General features: G+C 40.3%; 1 protein-coding gene across 1 annotated transcript in view; it reads right to left on the bottom strand.

Annotated features, from left to right (window-relative positions):
• Positions 1-15,355, bottom strand: part of LOC145413821 (uncharacterized) — a 514,227-nt gene that overhangs the window by 14,950 nt on the left and 483,922 nt on the right. The window contains exons 19-20 of the mRNA XM_080283483.1: positions 13,747-13,914; positions 8,454-8,662 (exon numbers count right to left, since the gene is read on the bottom strand). Coding sequence (XP_080139609.1) covers positions 8,454-8,662; positions 13,747-13,914 — 377 coding nt within the window. The remainder of the gene's footprint in view (positions 1-8,453; positions 8,663-13,746; positions 13,915-15,355) is intronic.

The raw sequence follows: 15,355 nt of genomic DNA, 5'->3' as shown, positions 1-15,355 counted from the left end.
CGGGGTTGTATCGCGGTCTGAGTACCTGTAGGAAAATATTAGCCAAAAATCAGAGATTAACCCTAGAACATTATACATGGTATGGCAGATAGTACTTACATTCAGCTTTCTCCAAAGACAGGTGTCGAGCCTTTGTGGACTACCCAAGGACTTGTGGAGACTTGCAAAGTTGGGTAACCAAATCTTCACTTTCACACCTCCAGCAACCCGGTTTCCCCTCTACCACAGCCTCATTCTGTCACATTAAACTTTATACTACAACGTAAAGGTAGTTTGGAATCCGTATTTGTACAATAAGCACTGAAAATAAGGCTAAAATCAACGAAGCGAACAGCCGACTTGCACCGTGGCGGCGGTCTTCCCGTCACTCAACAAACATTTCCATTTTCACAGCTAAAAACATGTATACTACATTATTTTCAATCATATTACTTCCCAAAAGATCACCACGGCGCGCTTTTTATTCTGCCTTACGCCCGCCACTTTATTCTCGTTCCTGTCGGCCGCTTGCACTGACTCAGGAGAGCTAGAACTCGCCATAATGTCACTTTGAAAGCCTGCGGTAAACCGACGCTAAACAGGGGCAAACCGTGAGAAAAAAAGCTGGTGTTACAACTGGGGAAACAAGCGTTTCCTATTAGCAAAAACTGCTTGTGAGAGGAGAGCGCAGATTTACAGTTCTGAGCGCTCAGAGCGCTGCCATGTATCACAGCCAGGCTGGCCGGGCCGTGGGGGGGGGGACGGGTAAAACGCGATACTTGGCAACAACTGAGGTCAGTAGTACAAAGGTAAAGTATGCTAATTGTAGCTAAAGGGTGGTGGTACTGATAGACAATGCCAGCTGGAGCCTGCTTGCCCGCGGTTATTCAAAATTTACTAGAATCGCAAATGCGACGATCCCGTTATGTCCTTTTTGCCGAGCGTCGCAAACGAGACGATCTGCGTTTAAGGGGTTAATGTCAAGCTCTTCTTTTCCTTCAATGTATTTATATGGCATGATCATATTGCCTCTTTTTCTTCTCTATTCTAATGTTAGTAATTGTAGCTTATCAAGTCTTTCTTCACAGCTAAGGTCCCTCAAGCTTGGAACCCATCTTGTGGCTGCTCTTCGTACCTTCTCAATCTTCTGAACAAGCTTTTTCAAGTATGTGCTGCACACTACTGCTGCACATCCATGCGTTGGTCTTATAATTATCTTCTTTACCATTTCCTCATTGATGTAAGTAAAGGCTACTCTCATATTCGCCAACAGATTATACACGTTCCTTACTTTTTCATTTATGTGGTCTTCTGGTGATAGTCTATAACTGATAATTACTCCTAAATCTTTCTCCTTGTGTGTGTGTGTGTGTGTGTGTGTGTGTGTGTGTGTGTGTGTTCTTACCTTACCTAATTGTTCTTACCTAATTGTATCTTTACAGGAATGAGTCAAGCTCGTACTGTCCCGTGTCTTAAACCATATTTATCGTACATATCCTTAAATTTGTGAATTGTTTTGGCATACACTATTTCATTCGGTAGTGCATTCCATTGATCAATTGCTCTGTTTGGGAAACTGAATTTCCTTACGTCTTTATCACCTCTCTTCTTATGCAGTTTTTTGCAGTGTCCTCTTGCTGATGCTTCTCCATATGTTAAGTAATCATTTATGTCTATTTTCTCCTTTCCTGATATGCACTTATATAGCATTATCATGTCACCTCTTTTCCTTCTCTCCTGTAGTGTTCGTAGATTCAGTTTATTTAGTCTTTCTTCGTAGCTTAGGTCCCTTAAGCTTGGTATCCATCTTGTAGCAGCCCTTTGAATTTTTTCAATCTTGTCTATATGCTTTTTGAGATGAGGACTCCAGACTACTGATGCATATTCCAGGGTTGGTCTAATGAATGATGTTATTATCCTTCTTAGCATGTCTTCATTTATGTATGTGAATGCTATTCTCATATTTGCAAGCAGTGTATACATGTTGTGTACCTTCTCGCTGATGTGGTCAGCCGGAGATAGTCTGTTATTGATAATCACACCTAGGTCTTTCTCTCTTTCTGATGTGTATAGGGTTTTATTTCCTAACTTATAATCCCAATCAGGTCTTTTTCCACTTTTACCAAACTTGATTACATGACACTTGTCCACATTGAATTCCATTTGCCATGTACTACTCCATTCAAGAAGTTTATTTAATTCTTCTTGTAGCTCCCTACAAGAGTCTGTGTTAGTAATTCTCCTTTGTATTTTTGCATCATCTGCAAACATATTCAGATGGCTCTCATTTCCAGTGTTACTGTTTATATCATTTATATACGGTACTCTAAAAACATGATTGGTGCCAGCACCGAACCCTGTGGTACTCCACTAGTCACTTCTTTCCATGATGAGTAGTTTCCTCTTAGTACTGTCCTCATTTCTCTTTTTAGGAGAAAGTCTTGCATCCAACAAAACAGTTTGCCTCGAATTCCTCCTTGATGGTACAGTTTCCATAAAAGTCTTTCGTGTGGTACTGTGTCAAAAGCTTTCTTAAAATCTAAATAGATACTGTCCACCCATCCTTCCCTTTCCTGTATTGTGTTTGTTACTCTGTCATAGTAGCTCAACAGATTAGTAACACATGATTTTCCTTTTCTGAAACCGAACTGTCTTTCTGTTATCATACTGTGTTCTTCTAGATGATTTACCCAAGCTTTTCTTTTAAGTTTTTCTAATACCTTGCTTACAACACTGGTCAGTGATACTGGTCGGTAGTTGAGAGGATTTTGTCTATTTCCTTTCTTGAATAAGGGGACAATATTTGCTTTTTTCCAAATATCAGGTAGTTTCCCTTGACTCAAGGATTTCTTGAAAATTAAAAATAATGGTTTACTTAACTCCTTTGCACATTCTCGTAATACCCAACATGAAATTTCATCAGGACCACTTGCTTTTCCTCTGTCTAATCTACTTAACTCATCCTGTATTACTTTTTCTGCTATTTGTATATCTGGTAGTATGTGTGGACATGCGTGTTCCACATAGTCCCTCTCAAAATTTTTTTCTTCTGTAAAAACTAATTGGAAATTCTTATTTAGTGCTTCACAAATATCTTTCTCTTGTGTATAAGTGATTCCATCGTCCGTAATGGATTGTATTATCTCTTTTACTTTGGATTTGCTTCTGATATAGCTGTAAAACAGCTATGGTTGATCACTACTTTTATTTATTATATCCTCCTCAAACTGTTTTTGGGCTTCCCTCCTTATTCTTGTACAGTCGTTTCTTGCCTGTTTGTAATTATTATACGCCCTTTCACTATTGTGTCTTCTGTATCTACTGTATTCCACAACAAATCTCTTCCTTCTTCTGATTTTTTACATTCTGTATTGAACCATTTCTGTATTTTCTTATCTGCTTCTTTGTGCTGTGGGATGTACTTCTGGACTCCTATTTCATAAAATTCACAGAATTTTTTATATACAGCATTTAAATCTTGTCCTCTAAGCTCATTTTCCCAATCAACTTCTAAGAAATACTTCTTTAGGTCTTTCCCTTCTTATAGTTTAGGCTCTTTTTGTAACTGTCATTGCTGTTTACTATGTCATATGCTATCCTGAAGTTATAATTTAGTACTGCATGATCGCTTTTGCCGAGTGGAGGGTGATATATTAAACTGTCAATGTCATTTTCTTGCCTAGTAAATATTAGATCTAGCACTGAAGGTACATCAAGTCCTCTTTTTCTGGTGGTTTCCCTCACATGTTGCATTAAGAAAAACTCATGTACGAGATCCAGGAGCTTTTGGTCCCAACAGCTTTCTTGGCTATTTATATCTAGGGTATCTAGAGTATTCCAATGTGTGTGTGTATTTACCTATTTGTATTTACCTATTTGTAGTATACAGGAATTGAGCAATGCTCGTGTTGTCCTGTCTCCATATCCACATTTATCAAGTCTACCTTTACACACATGAATGTTTTTCTCATGCACCACCTCTTTGTCTAAGTCGTTCCAAATATTTAAGTATTTACCTAATATACCTAATTGTGATATACATGGAATGTACTATGCTCGTGGGTTTCCGTCGCTGTTTCTCAATAAGTCGAATTTAACTTTAAACTCGTTTAAGTTTTTAGACTGGACGATCTCTTTGTCCAGGCTATTCCATAAGTCTATACTTCTGTAAGGAAAGCTATATTTCTTGATATCCTTCAAGCAGCTTGACTTTTTCAATTTCATTCCATGTCCTCTTGTTGCTCTCTTATCCCATACAAACAGATCTTCTTTGTCAATTTTATCTACTCCCACCATGGTCCTGAACACCGCAATCATGTCTCCCCTCTTTCTCCTTTCCTCTAACGAAGGCAAATCCAGTTTTTCCAGCCTCTCTCTGTATGACAGGTCTGTCAGACTGGGGACCATCTTGGTTGCTGTTCTTTGTATTCTCTCAATCTTGTTTATATCTTTCTTTTTGTGTGGGGACCACACTACCGCTGCATATTCTAACCTGGGGCGGATCATGGCCACTATCAATTTTTTCATCATTTCCTCATCCATATAATGAAATGCTACTCTTATGTTAGTCAAGAGCTTATAAGTCTCTCCAACTATCTTGTTAATGTGCTTTTCTGGTGACAAACCATCTTGGACCAGCACTCCCAAATCTTTCTCTTCTCTCCTTTTTGTGATTAATTCATTACCCAAAAAATAATTTAGTGATGGTCTCCTGGTACTTTTACCCATTTCCAATATTTTACATTTTTTTACATTAAATTTCATTTCCCACGTCCGGCTCCAATTGTGTATCCTATCCAAATCCTCCTGCAGTATTTTACAATCCTCCTCAACCTCTATCTTCCTCAAGATCTTTACATCATCAGCAAACAGACTTGCATAACTGTTCACTCCATCTACCATATCATTTACGTAAATCAGGAACATTACTGGCGCCAACACTGAGCCTTGAGGGACTCCACTTGTTACTTCCCTCCATCCAGACATCTTTTCCTTTATTACTGTCCTCATTTGTCTGTCTCTCAAAAAGTCTCTCATCCATTCCAGAAGTTTCCCCTTTAGTCCTCCTATATATTCTAGTTTCCACATTAGTCTCTTATGAGGTACCTTGTCAAAGGCCTTCTCTAAGTCTAAGTACACACAATCCACCCAACCATCTCTCTCCTGTACCACATCGATCGCTCTTGAGTAAAAGCTCGACAAGTTTGAAACACATGACCTTCCACTTCTGAATCCAAACTGACATTCAGCCAAAATATTCATCTCTTCCAGATATTTTATCCATCTGTCTTTCAGGATTCTCTCACACAATTTTGCGACCATGCTGGTTAGAGACACTGGTCTATAATTCAGGGGTTCTTCCCTGTTTCCTCCCTTGTAAACTGGTACCACATTTGCCCTCTTCCACTCTTTTGGCACTTTCCCCTCTTCCAGTGAGCATACAATTAAGGAGTGAATTTTATCCACCAGTTGTTCTCTGCATTCCTTCAGTACCCAATTAGAAATTCCATCAGGTCCTGGGGCTTTCCTTACATCTTGAGTTTCCAGTAATTTATACACTTCCTGTACCTCCACTTTTATATCTTTCATCACCGGAACATTTCTAATCACTCCCTCCCCTTCCACAAGCTCCTTTTCTTTAGTGAAAACTGACTGGAAACGTTTGTTCATTATTTCTGCTTGCATTGCCGCATCCTTAAAGACCTCTCCTTCTACTTTCAGCTTGGTGATTCCTTCCTTTTGTTTCAGTTTGCCATTAACAAATCTATAAAACAGTTTGGGTTCATCCTTGCATTTGTCAATTATACCTTTTTCAAAATTCCTTTCTTCTTCTCTACGTATTCTTGTGTATTCATTTCTTGTTCTTTTATATTCTTCCTTTGTTCTGTCGTTACCTCTCTTTCTCCAATTGTTCCACGCCTTATCTCTCTCTTTTTTTTGCTGTCATACACCTTCTATTAAACCACTCCTTTTTCCTGTTTTCTTTCCCTCTTACTCTTGGTACAAATTTTTCCACTCCCAAATTATAGAGGTCTAGAAAGATATCCCACTTCCTCTGTATCTCTCTTGTTTCTCTGAATTTTCTCCAATCCGCATTTTCAAAAAGTTTCTCAATCCTGTAAAATTTGCTTTGCCAAAGTTGTATCTTCCCTGTCTATGAAGCTCGTCTCTTGGCTCGACGTTTCCTATTAACATCTGGAACTCAATGACCACGTGATCACTTTTTCCCAAAGGACAGAGATATTCCAATGATTCTATTACATCGGGTTCTTTGGTGAACAGTAAATCTAACCTTGCTGGTATGTCCTCACCTCGAAACCGTGTCTCTTCTTTGACCCATTGCGTCATCACATTATTCATTATTATATTTAATAACATAGTGCCCCACGAATCCTCGCCGCCTCCCGAGTACCATTCCTCCCAGTTCACCTTTTTACAATTAAAGTCACCCACCAAAATTATATTATTGCTTTTCTCAATTATTTTTTGCAAGTAGCTAGCCATATCTGACAACATCTCATGGTATTCGTCATCCTTCCATGCTCTCGTCTTTGGGGGAACATACACTACCGCCATATCTCTCTTAACATTCTCTCCAGTTTTTAATTTCATATATATCACTTCAGCCCTGCCTTCTCCCATTTCCACAGTATCTACATTTATGTTGTTCTTCACTGCTATCATCACTCCTCCTCCCTTTTTTTCTTTTCTGTCTTTTCTCCACAGTTTGTATTTACCATCTCCCAAATGAACATCAATATCTTCTCTTAATTTGGTCTCTACAAAGCACATGACATCAGGTTCATGTTCTCTCAAGAAATCATTAATTTCGATCCTTGTCGATATGAAACCATCAACATTAGTATATATCACCTTCAAATTATTTTTGACGTTTTTAATACTCTCTTCTCTCCTACTCTCTGTCCGTACCACTTCCTCAACTTCTGATCTATCACAACCATCCCCCCTAGTTTCCTTCACTTCTATTTCCTTAAATACCATTTCCTTACTTTCATATCCAATACTCTCCAAAAAAAAGTATTACGTTCTTCCTCTGTCCTCTTATCATTTTTTCCCTTTACTTCTTCCTTTAATGATTTTAAAACTTCTCTTTCTTCTTCATTCAGATCTTTTCTTATTATAATATTTTCCATCCCCGCCTCTTTGCTTAATTTCCAGGTCACTTTAAGTATCTCATTTATTACACTTTCTGATGTAAACTTGACTCTCATTGGTCTTGTTTCCCCTTTCTTATAAGGCCCTATCCTCCTTACTTCCTCAATTTCTTTTACCCACTTGTCTCCTTCGGGGTCAATCTTGCCTAATATTCCTCCCACCATGTTCGTGTCTCTCTCGAGTCTTACGAACCTAACCTTTTCTTCCTCTTCCCTGTTTCCAAATACTACCACACATTTGTTCCTTTCTACAGTTTCTCTCACTATTTTCTCTTTTTTCTTCAGTATTTTCACTACATTTTCTTCCATTTCTTTCTTGTTCGTTTCCCTTTCTTCCTGGATGATTTCTCTTAAGCTGACCACTTCTTTCTGTTCTTCTTCTACGTGTGCCCACTTTGCCTTATGTTCTTCTAATACATTACTCACCTTCTCCGTTTTATTAGTACTCTCTTCTAGTTTCCTCCTCAGTTCAACATTTTCCCGCTTCAAATTCCTAATCTCTTCAATGGCTGTTTCATTGGACTGGATCAGACTCTGTATGGTGGTTTCCGTGTGTGTGTGTGTGTGTGTGTGTGTGTGTGTGTGTGTGTGTGTGTGTGTGTGTGTGTGTGTGTGTGTGTGTGTGTGTGTGTGTGTGTGTGTGTGTGTGTGTGTGTGTGTGTGTGTGTGTGTGTGTGTGTGTGTGTGTGTGTGTGTGTGTGTGTGTGTGTGTGTGTGTGTGTGTGTGTGTGTGTGTGTGTGAACCACAGGAGGGAGAGGTAACCCTAATGGTGCAGTTTATGGCATAACCTGTGAACTCCACCATTAGGATTCGAGGGGACCTCTGTGGTGCAAAAAAAAACACAGATTTTTCAAAGTTTCTAGTATTCCTGTTCTAGTTTTACAGATTGTAGGGAATGTGATGAAGTACAGTATACATTCTTATATATTTTTAGGTCATTATGTGCTACAGTTTAGGTACATAAAGTTATGGTGCCATGGCACCAACCATGGCACTTAGCTGAAAAAAATCAACATTGTCATTTCACTGGGCACCAATTTTATGGTTATGAGATGAAAGAGGGTAAGTTATTATATGACCAAGTAAATCTGATGTCTCCATTTGACTTACAAATGAATAGCTAACCACAATTTGCGCCAAAACAAAGAGCAGAAAATATGATTTATTGCTTAACTTCCTTGATGTAAGTAGCAGCCATGCACTGGGCACTTTAGAATACAACTCACAGTTCTTGGATAAATATACTGGATATGCAATAAAATTTCCAGTAAGATTTCATGCTGCTTGACAAAACCTACCTGTCTCTGGCTTCCTTGAGCAGTGCAGAAACACAAGCATTCATGTAAGCAGCCCAGTCAGCCTCAGCACCCCCTGGCAGCCCTCCACAGCCAATAAGTCCCCCTGTGGTACCCCCCAAGTCCTCTAGGCACACAGGCTGACTCTGCTCGAGATACGTGAAACGGCAGTTGGACAGCATCTCTGTTGGTACACACTGCACCTGACTCACCTGAGGATAAGAAAAGGTAAACATATTTAACCCTTGTCCCTGCACTAAACTCTCTTGATCAGTGTGATAAGTAATGACTAGATTAACATCTAGTAGTGCATTATATGCACTATACCAACGTAAAAGAGAAGTTAGGTGTTTGATTTGGCGGGATGGAAGTGGTAGAGGACACGCCATGTCAAGTTGGAGATGGGAGACAACAAGGGGTAAACATTAGTCACGTAGCATATGGCTCTCCAGGATTTGCTGTGATTTAAGCAGGACTGTGACCGTGTCAAGGAAAAAATAGCATTAAATGCAATGAAATACCATACATATCCTGAATGGCACTGAGAGTTACATCAACTGGGATTGAAAATGTGGATCCTTTTCCAAGAGTCTTCAGCTGGCATTGGGCTGGGTGTGTGTGTAGGCAGGAGACTGTGACTGATTCAGTGGATTTGAAGGGTTGCCTGAGGACTGATGTGATCGAAGCAGAGGCAGAAAAGACCAAGACAGGTTGTCTTGGCCAAGGAGTCAACAGGGAGATATGGTGGGGATGCAGCTGAGACAAAACAGCTGTGGCACCAAAAGGAGTTGGTGTCTGGCACAGAGGATTTGCCGTGCATGTGATAAGGATGTTAAGGTGAAATTGTTTAGTACAGGGTACGTGATAATAAAAGTCAGGACGCTGTAGAGAGGGACTTACTTTTTCGTGTATAATTGTGGGAAGAGGGTTTTGTGTACTGGGTTTCTCAGTGGACTGGGGTGAAAATGGGGAAAGTGGACACCTGGCTAAGTGTATTGGTAGAAAGGGATACTACTTCAGACGTATTGTTTTGTGTCTGCCTACTGGTGTTTAGTTTGTGCTAAAAGGTCTTACTTAACAATGAGGGCTGTACTGTATAGCAATTTCTCCATGTTTTCTATTGTGCAACCATGGTGCAGTTACAACCCGTAATTAAGCCTGTAAAATAATTATTGTGCATCTAAGCAGGACTCTTCTGTATTTGAGGGAGGTGAACCTTGGGATGTGCTCTTCCATGCTGGGAGGAACAAGTCGCCTTATTACACCAATATTTAACCTTTCCTATAAAATTATCTCTTTCCTGTCATGTGCTTGCTGTTTAAAAATGATTTTTTTCAGCATAGACATTTTTTTTAACAAGGAGGGTTAGATATAACTTTCACTTCCTCACACAGTACTATGGCACTCCTCTTAAGGTGAATAGAATTATCTGGAAATAACAAGGATAAGTAGACAAAAATACATAAAGGATTGAAGGAGTTAACAGAGATGAAACAGAATGCATAACAGATTTTATAACTCTATGCCTCATGTGTGGGATACAGTGTCCCTTCCCACTTGGGCCTTTTTATGAAAAATTGCTCATGTTGAACTTGCAATTACAGTGTCAAGGATAAGGTTATTCAGGAAACTAAGATGACCCTGATGAAGTTCATTCTCTTCTCTGCAAGTAGTAAAAATGACAAAATTGCTAGCTTGCTTGACACTGCCATGGTGACATGTACACACACACAGGCATAGTACAGCAGCATAAATATTGATGTACAGTACTGCAATAACGATAAGAATGTCCTGCCTTTAAATTAGCTGAAGCTAATAGGTGGTATGGAGGAAAGTTGTAACTGTTTACTGGATCAGTGGATGTCACTCCATTGCTTGGAAAAGTCCCTTGCCTTATATGATGTCCCTAGGGGTTAGGGGATAATTTACAATATCAAACTGAAAACTAATTCTTTTTTTATGGACAGTCTGGTATGACATACGGTATGTATAAGTCACAAGTATGAGCAGTGGAAATAGAGGTACAGAGGAATGTGTACTAGGTACAAGGAGTGGACAGGAAGATAAAGGAAGAGGATATTCGTAGGCTAAAACATACCGAAATGACAATGATTAGATGGACATTTAGCGTGTCCAAGAATCCTTGAATGCAAGGCTGGGGAGGGGCTTGGACAGTGACTGTAGAGTTGAGAGTAATGGTGGGACTTGAATACACAGGTGTTGTGATGAAGGATAGACTGAGTTGGTTTAGGCATGCTGACAGGACGGATGATGACAACTGGATGTGAAAAGTGAGAAGTGGTATGGCTACCACTTTGAATGAAGTACATATATCACAGCATATGCTGCACTGTGTAAGACACACCCTAACTTTGGAACAGCAAGTCTAAGGAAAAAAAAGTTTTTGACTCCTAACAAACACCCACTAAAACCTTATCTTGATATGGTTACATTCACACAAATTCACTCTTACTTTTTGATATCTTCATTCAGTACTGATCATCAGTCAATAGTTTCTTTTTTACTGAACATAATAACTAAAATAGTGAAAACCTCAGTCACATATTTCATTCATTCATTCATCTAATCCTATGTTGCCCCAAGAGGAGCACTGAAGCCGAGGACTAGGCAAGTTGGTCCTGATATTTACAATAAAAGTGACCCGCCTCACACATCCCTAGGTGCCATTACGTGAGCAATAAACCTCAACCATCCCTTGGATGTAAACCTGCACTGGCTCAATCTGACTGGAACATCTTAATTACCCACTACACCACCAGACACCATAATTTGGTTATATGGTTACCACCCAGCATAGTAAATGGTTTCCTGGTGTACAGGACACCATTTGGCTTGCCACTCGTGTAGTCACCCGTAGACAGAAGGAAGAGGAAAGAATGAAAGAAAGAACGACAGAAATGGATGGAAGGAAGAGAGGAATGGGCAGTATATTTAAACTCTACAAATTCTTTCTGTCCCTCCTTCTGCTTCTTCACCGAGTTTGAACCAGGTGGGTTTGTACATACATTTTCACCTCTTGGTATCTCCATTCAATACTGTTCATCAATCTACTATAGTCATCCATTCATCATCCAATCCTACTGTATGTTGCCCCATGAGGAGCACAGGAACCCTTGGCTAGGCAAGTTGGTCCCGACATTTACGATGAGAGTGACCAGCCTCACTCATCCCTGAGTGGCATTACATGAGGAATAAACCTCAACCAACCCTTGGATATAAATCTACACAGGCTCAATCCGATTGGAGCACCTTAATTACCCACTAAACCACCATGTGCCATAATCTGGTTATAGGGTTACCACCCAACATGGTACAGTACATGGTTTCCTGGTGTACAGGAAACCATTTGGCTTGTCACTCAGTATACTATACAGTCACCCACAAGCAGAAGGAGGAGGAAAAAATGAAGGAAAGAAAGACTATGTAAAAGTGAAAATCTGTAACACTCATATGTATGTGCACTAGAAACTGCTTCAGTCCACCCTTCTTCTCTACTGAAATTAACCCAGCTGGATTTGTCCTCGAGTCACTTGATTGCAAGTATCAGCATGATTCATGCAAAGAGAAAATAGAATCACAAAAAATAAAGGCCAACAGAAAGTTACAAACACTTGTTCACCTTAAAAAAAAAATCAATGCTTACACTGAGGAATTTCAGTTATATTCACCAGCAGACTCCAGGTGGCAGCACTGCCAGTATATAAACACAGAGTTGGGTTTGTCCTCATGTCACATGACATGTAAAGTGTCAGCATGATTCATGCAAGAATATTAAAAGAAAGAAAGAAAAAAATTATCTATCTATCTATGGCCAGATGCCATAAACCTGTAATTCATGCAAGAATATTAAAAAAATTATCTATCTATCTATGGCCAGATGCCATAAACCTGTAATTCATGCAAGAATATTAAAAGAAAAAAAAAAATTATCTATCTATCTATGGCCAGACGCCATAAACCTGTAAGGGGTGGCTATTTCTTTTAGTTGATTTATGAGGAGGGGCACTAACCCTGTGCCAACCCACTTGTTGACACATAAGGAACACGTATGGGTTGGTTATATGGTAACCACCCGGCACTGTAAATGGTTTTCTGGCTTACAGGAAACCATTAGGCTTGTCACTCAATGTAAAGCCACCTAAAAATGAAAGAAGATTGATACAAAGTGACGGAAAAGATGGGAGAAACAAGAAGAGTGGAGGGCAGATACAGAAAAAGAATGATAAAGGTGAATGGTAGACAACACTAAGTCGAGTGAACCAATAAAAAGTTACAAACACTTATTCACCCAAGATAACCATGCTTGCACCAAGGACTTTCAGTTACAGTCACTAGCAGACACCAGCTGGCAGCACTGTCAGAATATAAACATGAGAGTTGTGGCTGTCCTTGAAGTTTTCCAAAATCTTTTAAATAAACACTCAAGTGTATCCTATTTTTCACAATTTATCAACAGTTTTAGTTTAGGGAGGGGTAGACCGAGGATGAGGTGGAGGGATGGAGTTGAGAGGTATATGAGGGAGGGGGGGGTGAGTTGGGGGGAGGGGAGTCAAATGGTGGGTGACAGAGTGACTTGGAGGCGTTTTGTCTGCGGCCACCCTTTGCGGGATTAGGGCGTCGGGCTATAGATAGATAGATAGATTTAGTTTAATTTAATGTTTTTTTTACTATATATTCTACCAATGATAGGCAGTTTATTGAATAATTAGCTGTATATGTGACTGTCTATAACAGAGCCAGAGCTAACTCCAGTTTAACCACATGACATTCATCTTTGAAAGTGCACGGTGACTTTTCAGGTTACATCCCTCCATCCATCATCCAATCCTACGTTGCCCCATGAGAAGCGTAGGAGCCTGGGGCTAGGCAAGTTGGTCCTGATATTTAAAATGAAAGTGACCAGCCTCACTCATCCCCGAGTGGCATTATGTGAGCAATAATCCCCAACCACCCCTTGGACATTAACCTTCACCGGCTCAGTCCGATTGGAGCTCTGTAATTACCCAATAAACCACCAGGCGCCAAAATTTGGTTATATGGTTTCCACCCAGCGTAGCAAATGGTTTCCTGGTGTACAGGAAACCATTTGACTTGTCACTCAGTGTAGAGTCACCCATAGGCAGAAGGAAGAGGAAAGAATGAAGGAAAGAATGACAGAAAAGGGATTTTTGGAGGAAAAAATGCATCTTATATGCCATGAAATATGCCACTTTACCAATAGAACATCAATTTATTATAACAACTGAACCACATGGTACTTTTTCCTTCTACTAACCTGCTGGATCATAAGTGTGAGACACTGGTGGGCAGCCTTGTTTTCTGACAGGTCACGGTGTTCAGGTGTACCACCTGCACGCCGACGCAGAGGGCTAGACCCTGACCCCCCTACACTTAGGTGGAACAGTGATGGCGCCAGGCACACCGCTAGGTTGCTTGCATGCATCTGAAATATAAATAAAGTAGTTTGGGAATGAGTAAAACTTAAAAGTGTTCAAACTGTGGAATGACTGAAAAAGTTTCAGAAATTTTTGATGAACATGCACGCATGCACACACGCACACACGCACACACACACACACACACACACACACACACACACAAAATCTGCTGCCAGACACCATACTCCAGTAAGGGGTGGCTGCTTGTCTACAAGTTAGCAGTTTTACGGGGAGGGACACTAACCCACCGCCAACCCACTTGTTGACAGGTTGGGATACGTATGGGTTGGTTATATGATTACAACCCGGCATTGTAAATGGTTTCCTGGCTTACGAGCAACCATCTGGCTTGTCACTCAACGTAAAGCCACCTGAAAATGAAAGAAGTAATAAAAAGTGACATGTAAGATGGGAGAAATAGGAAAGGACAAGGGTAGTCACAGAAAAAGAATGAAAAAGTTAAAGGAAAATATAGGCAGCTCTACATCAAGTGAGTAGATGATGGTCACCACCAGTACTAATATATCCATCTGTCTACTGACAGACACCTTAATCCAGCAAGGAGTGGCCACAAAAAAAAAAATCGCCTCCATGTCGCCCGATCCCCTGCCATTTTACTTCCCTGCTCCCAGTTCACATCCCCCTCTCTCATATACCTCTCCACTCCATCCCTCCATTTCATCCTTGGCCTCCCCCTCCCTCTACCCCCTTCCACCTCACTTAAACACACCCTCCTCGTTTGTTTCTCATTCTCCGTCCTCTCCACATCGCCATACCACCTCAATGAATTTCTGCTACATACACATCCACACCACAATGCTCCTTCACTTCAATAACTCATTTCCACTGCTCTCACTCTTGACATATGTCCTTCCAACATGGTCCAAACTTCATTTCCATACATTAGAGTTGGTATCACAATACTGTCATGCAGTGACTTTTTTACTTCCATGCTCACTTCCCTGTTTCTTAACATTGCTTTCAAAGAACCAGCAACCTTTCTTCCTTGTTGTACCCATTCAAGCAATTCAACCTCCAAATTTCCACCCTTACTCATCATACTAACCCCTCATTTATCTGATGTTGCATTACATGACAAACATCACTATTTGGCAAGGCAAAAAATCTAAGTAAATTAAAGCAAAATCCATATTTTACTGCACTAACTGACAGTGCACATAGACACCAAATTTTTCAAACCACCTGCAGCCCCCCACAGTACACACCACCAGCAATACTCACCTCCTACCACCGATGTATCACAGTATAGTTACGGGTCAATGACCTCTCTCAACACTTACAAAAACACTCAAAACCACACCACAAAAACGCGGCTAGACCTTCGTGAGATGCAACGGGTAAAGTGTGAGTGGCACCAGGGCAGTCATTTTTCCATCAAGCATTATGGAGTCACATTCTGCTCTGATGTCTACTGCCCAATTTTAT

Source organism: Coenobita brevimanus, chromosome 97 (genome assembly GCF_032717465.1).
Source record: "Coenobita brevimanus isolate Jiangsu-jjx chromosome 97, ASM3271746v2, whole genome shotgun sequence".
In the NCBI taxonomy this organism is placed as follows: Eukaryota; Metazoa; Arthropoda; class Malacostraca; order Decapoda; family Coenobitidae; genus Coenobita; species Coenobita brevimanus.
The sequence above is the reverse complement of the archived record's forward strand: the minus strand, read 5'-3'. Positions and strand labels throughout refer to the sequence as shown.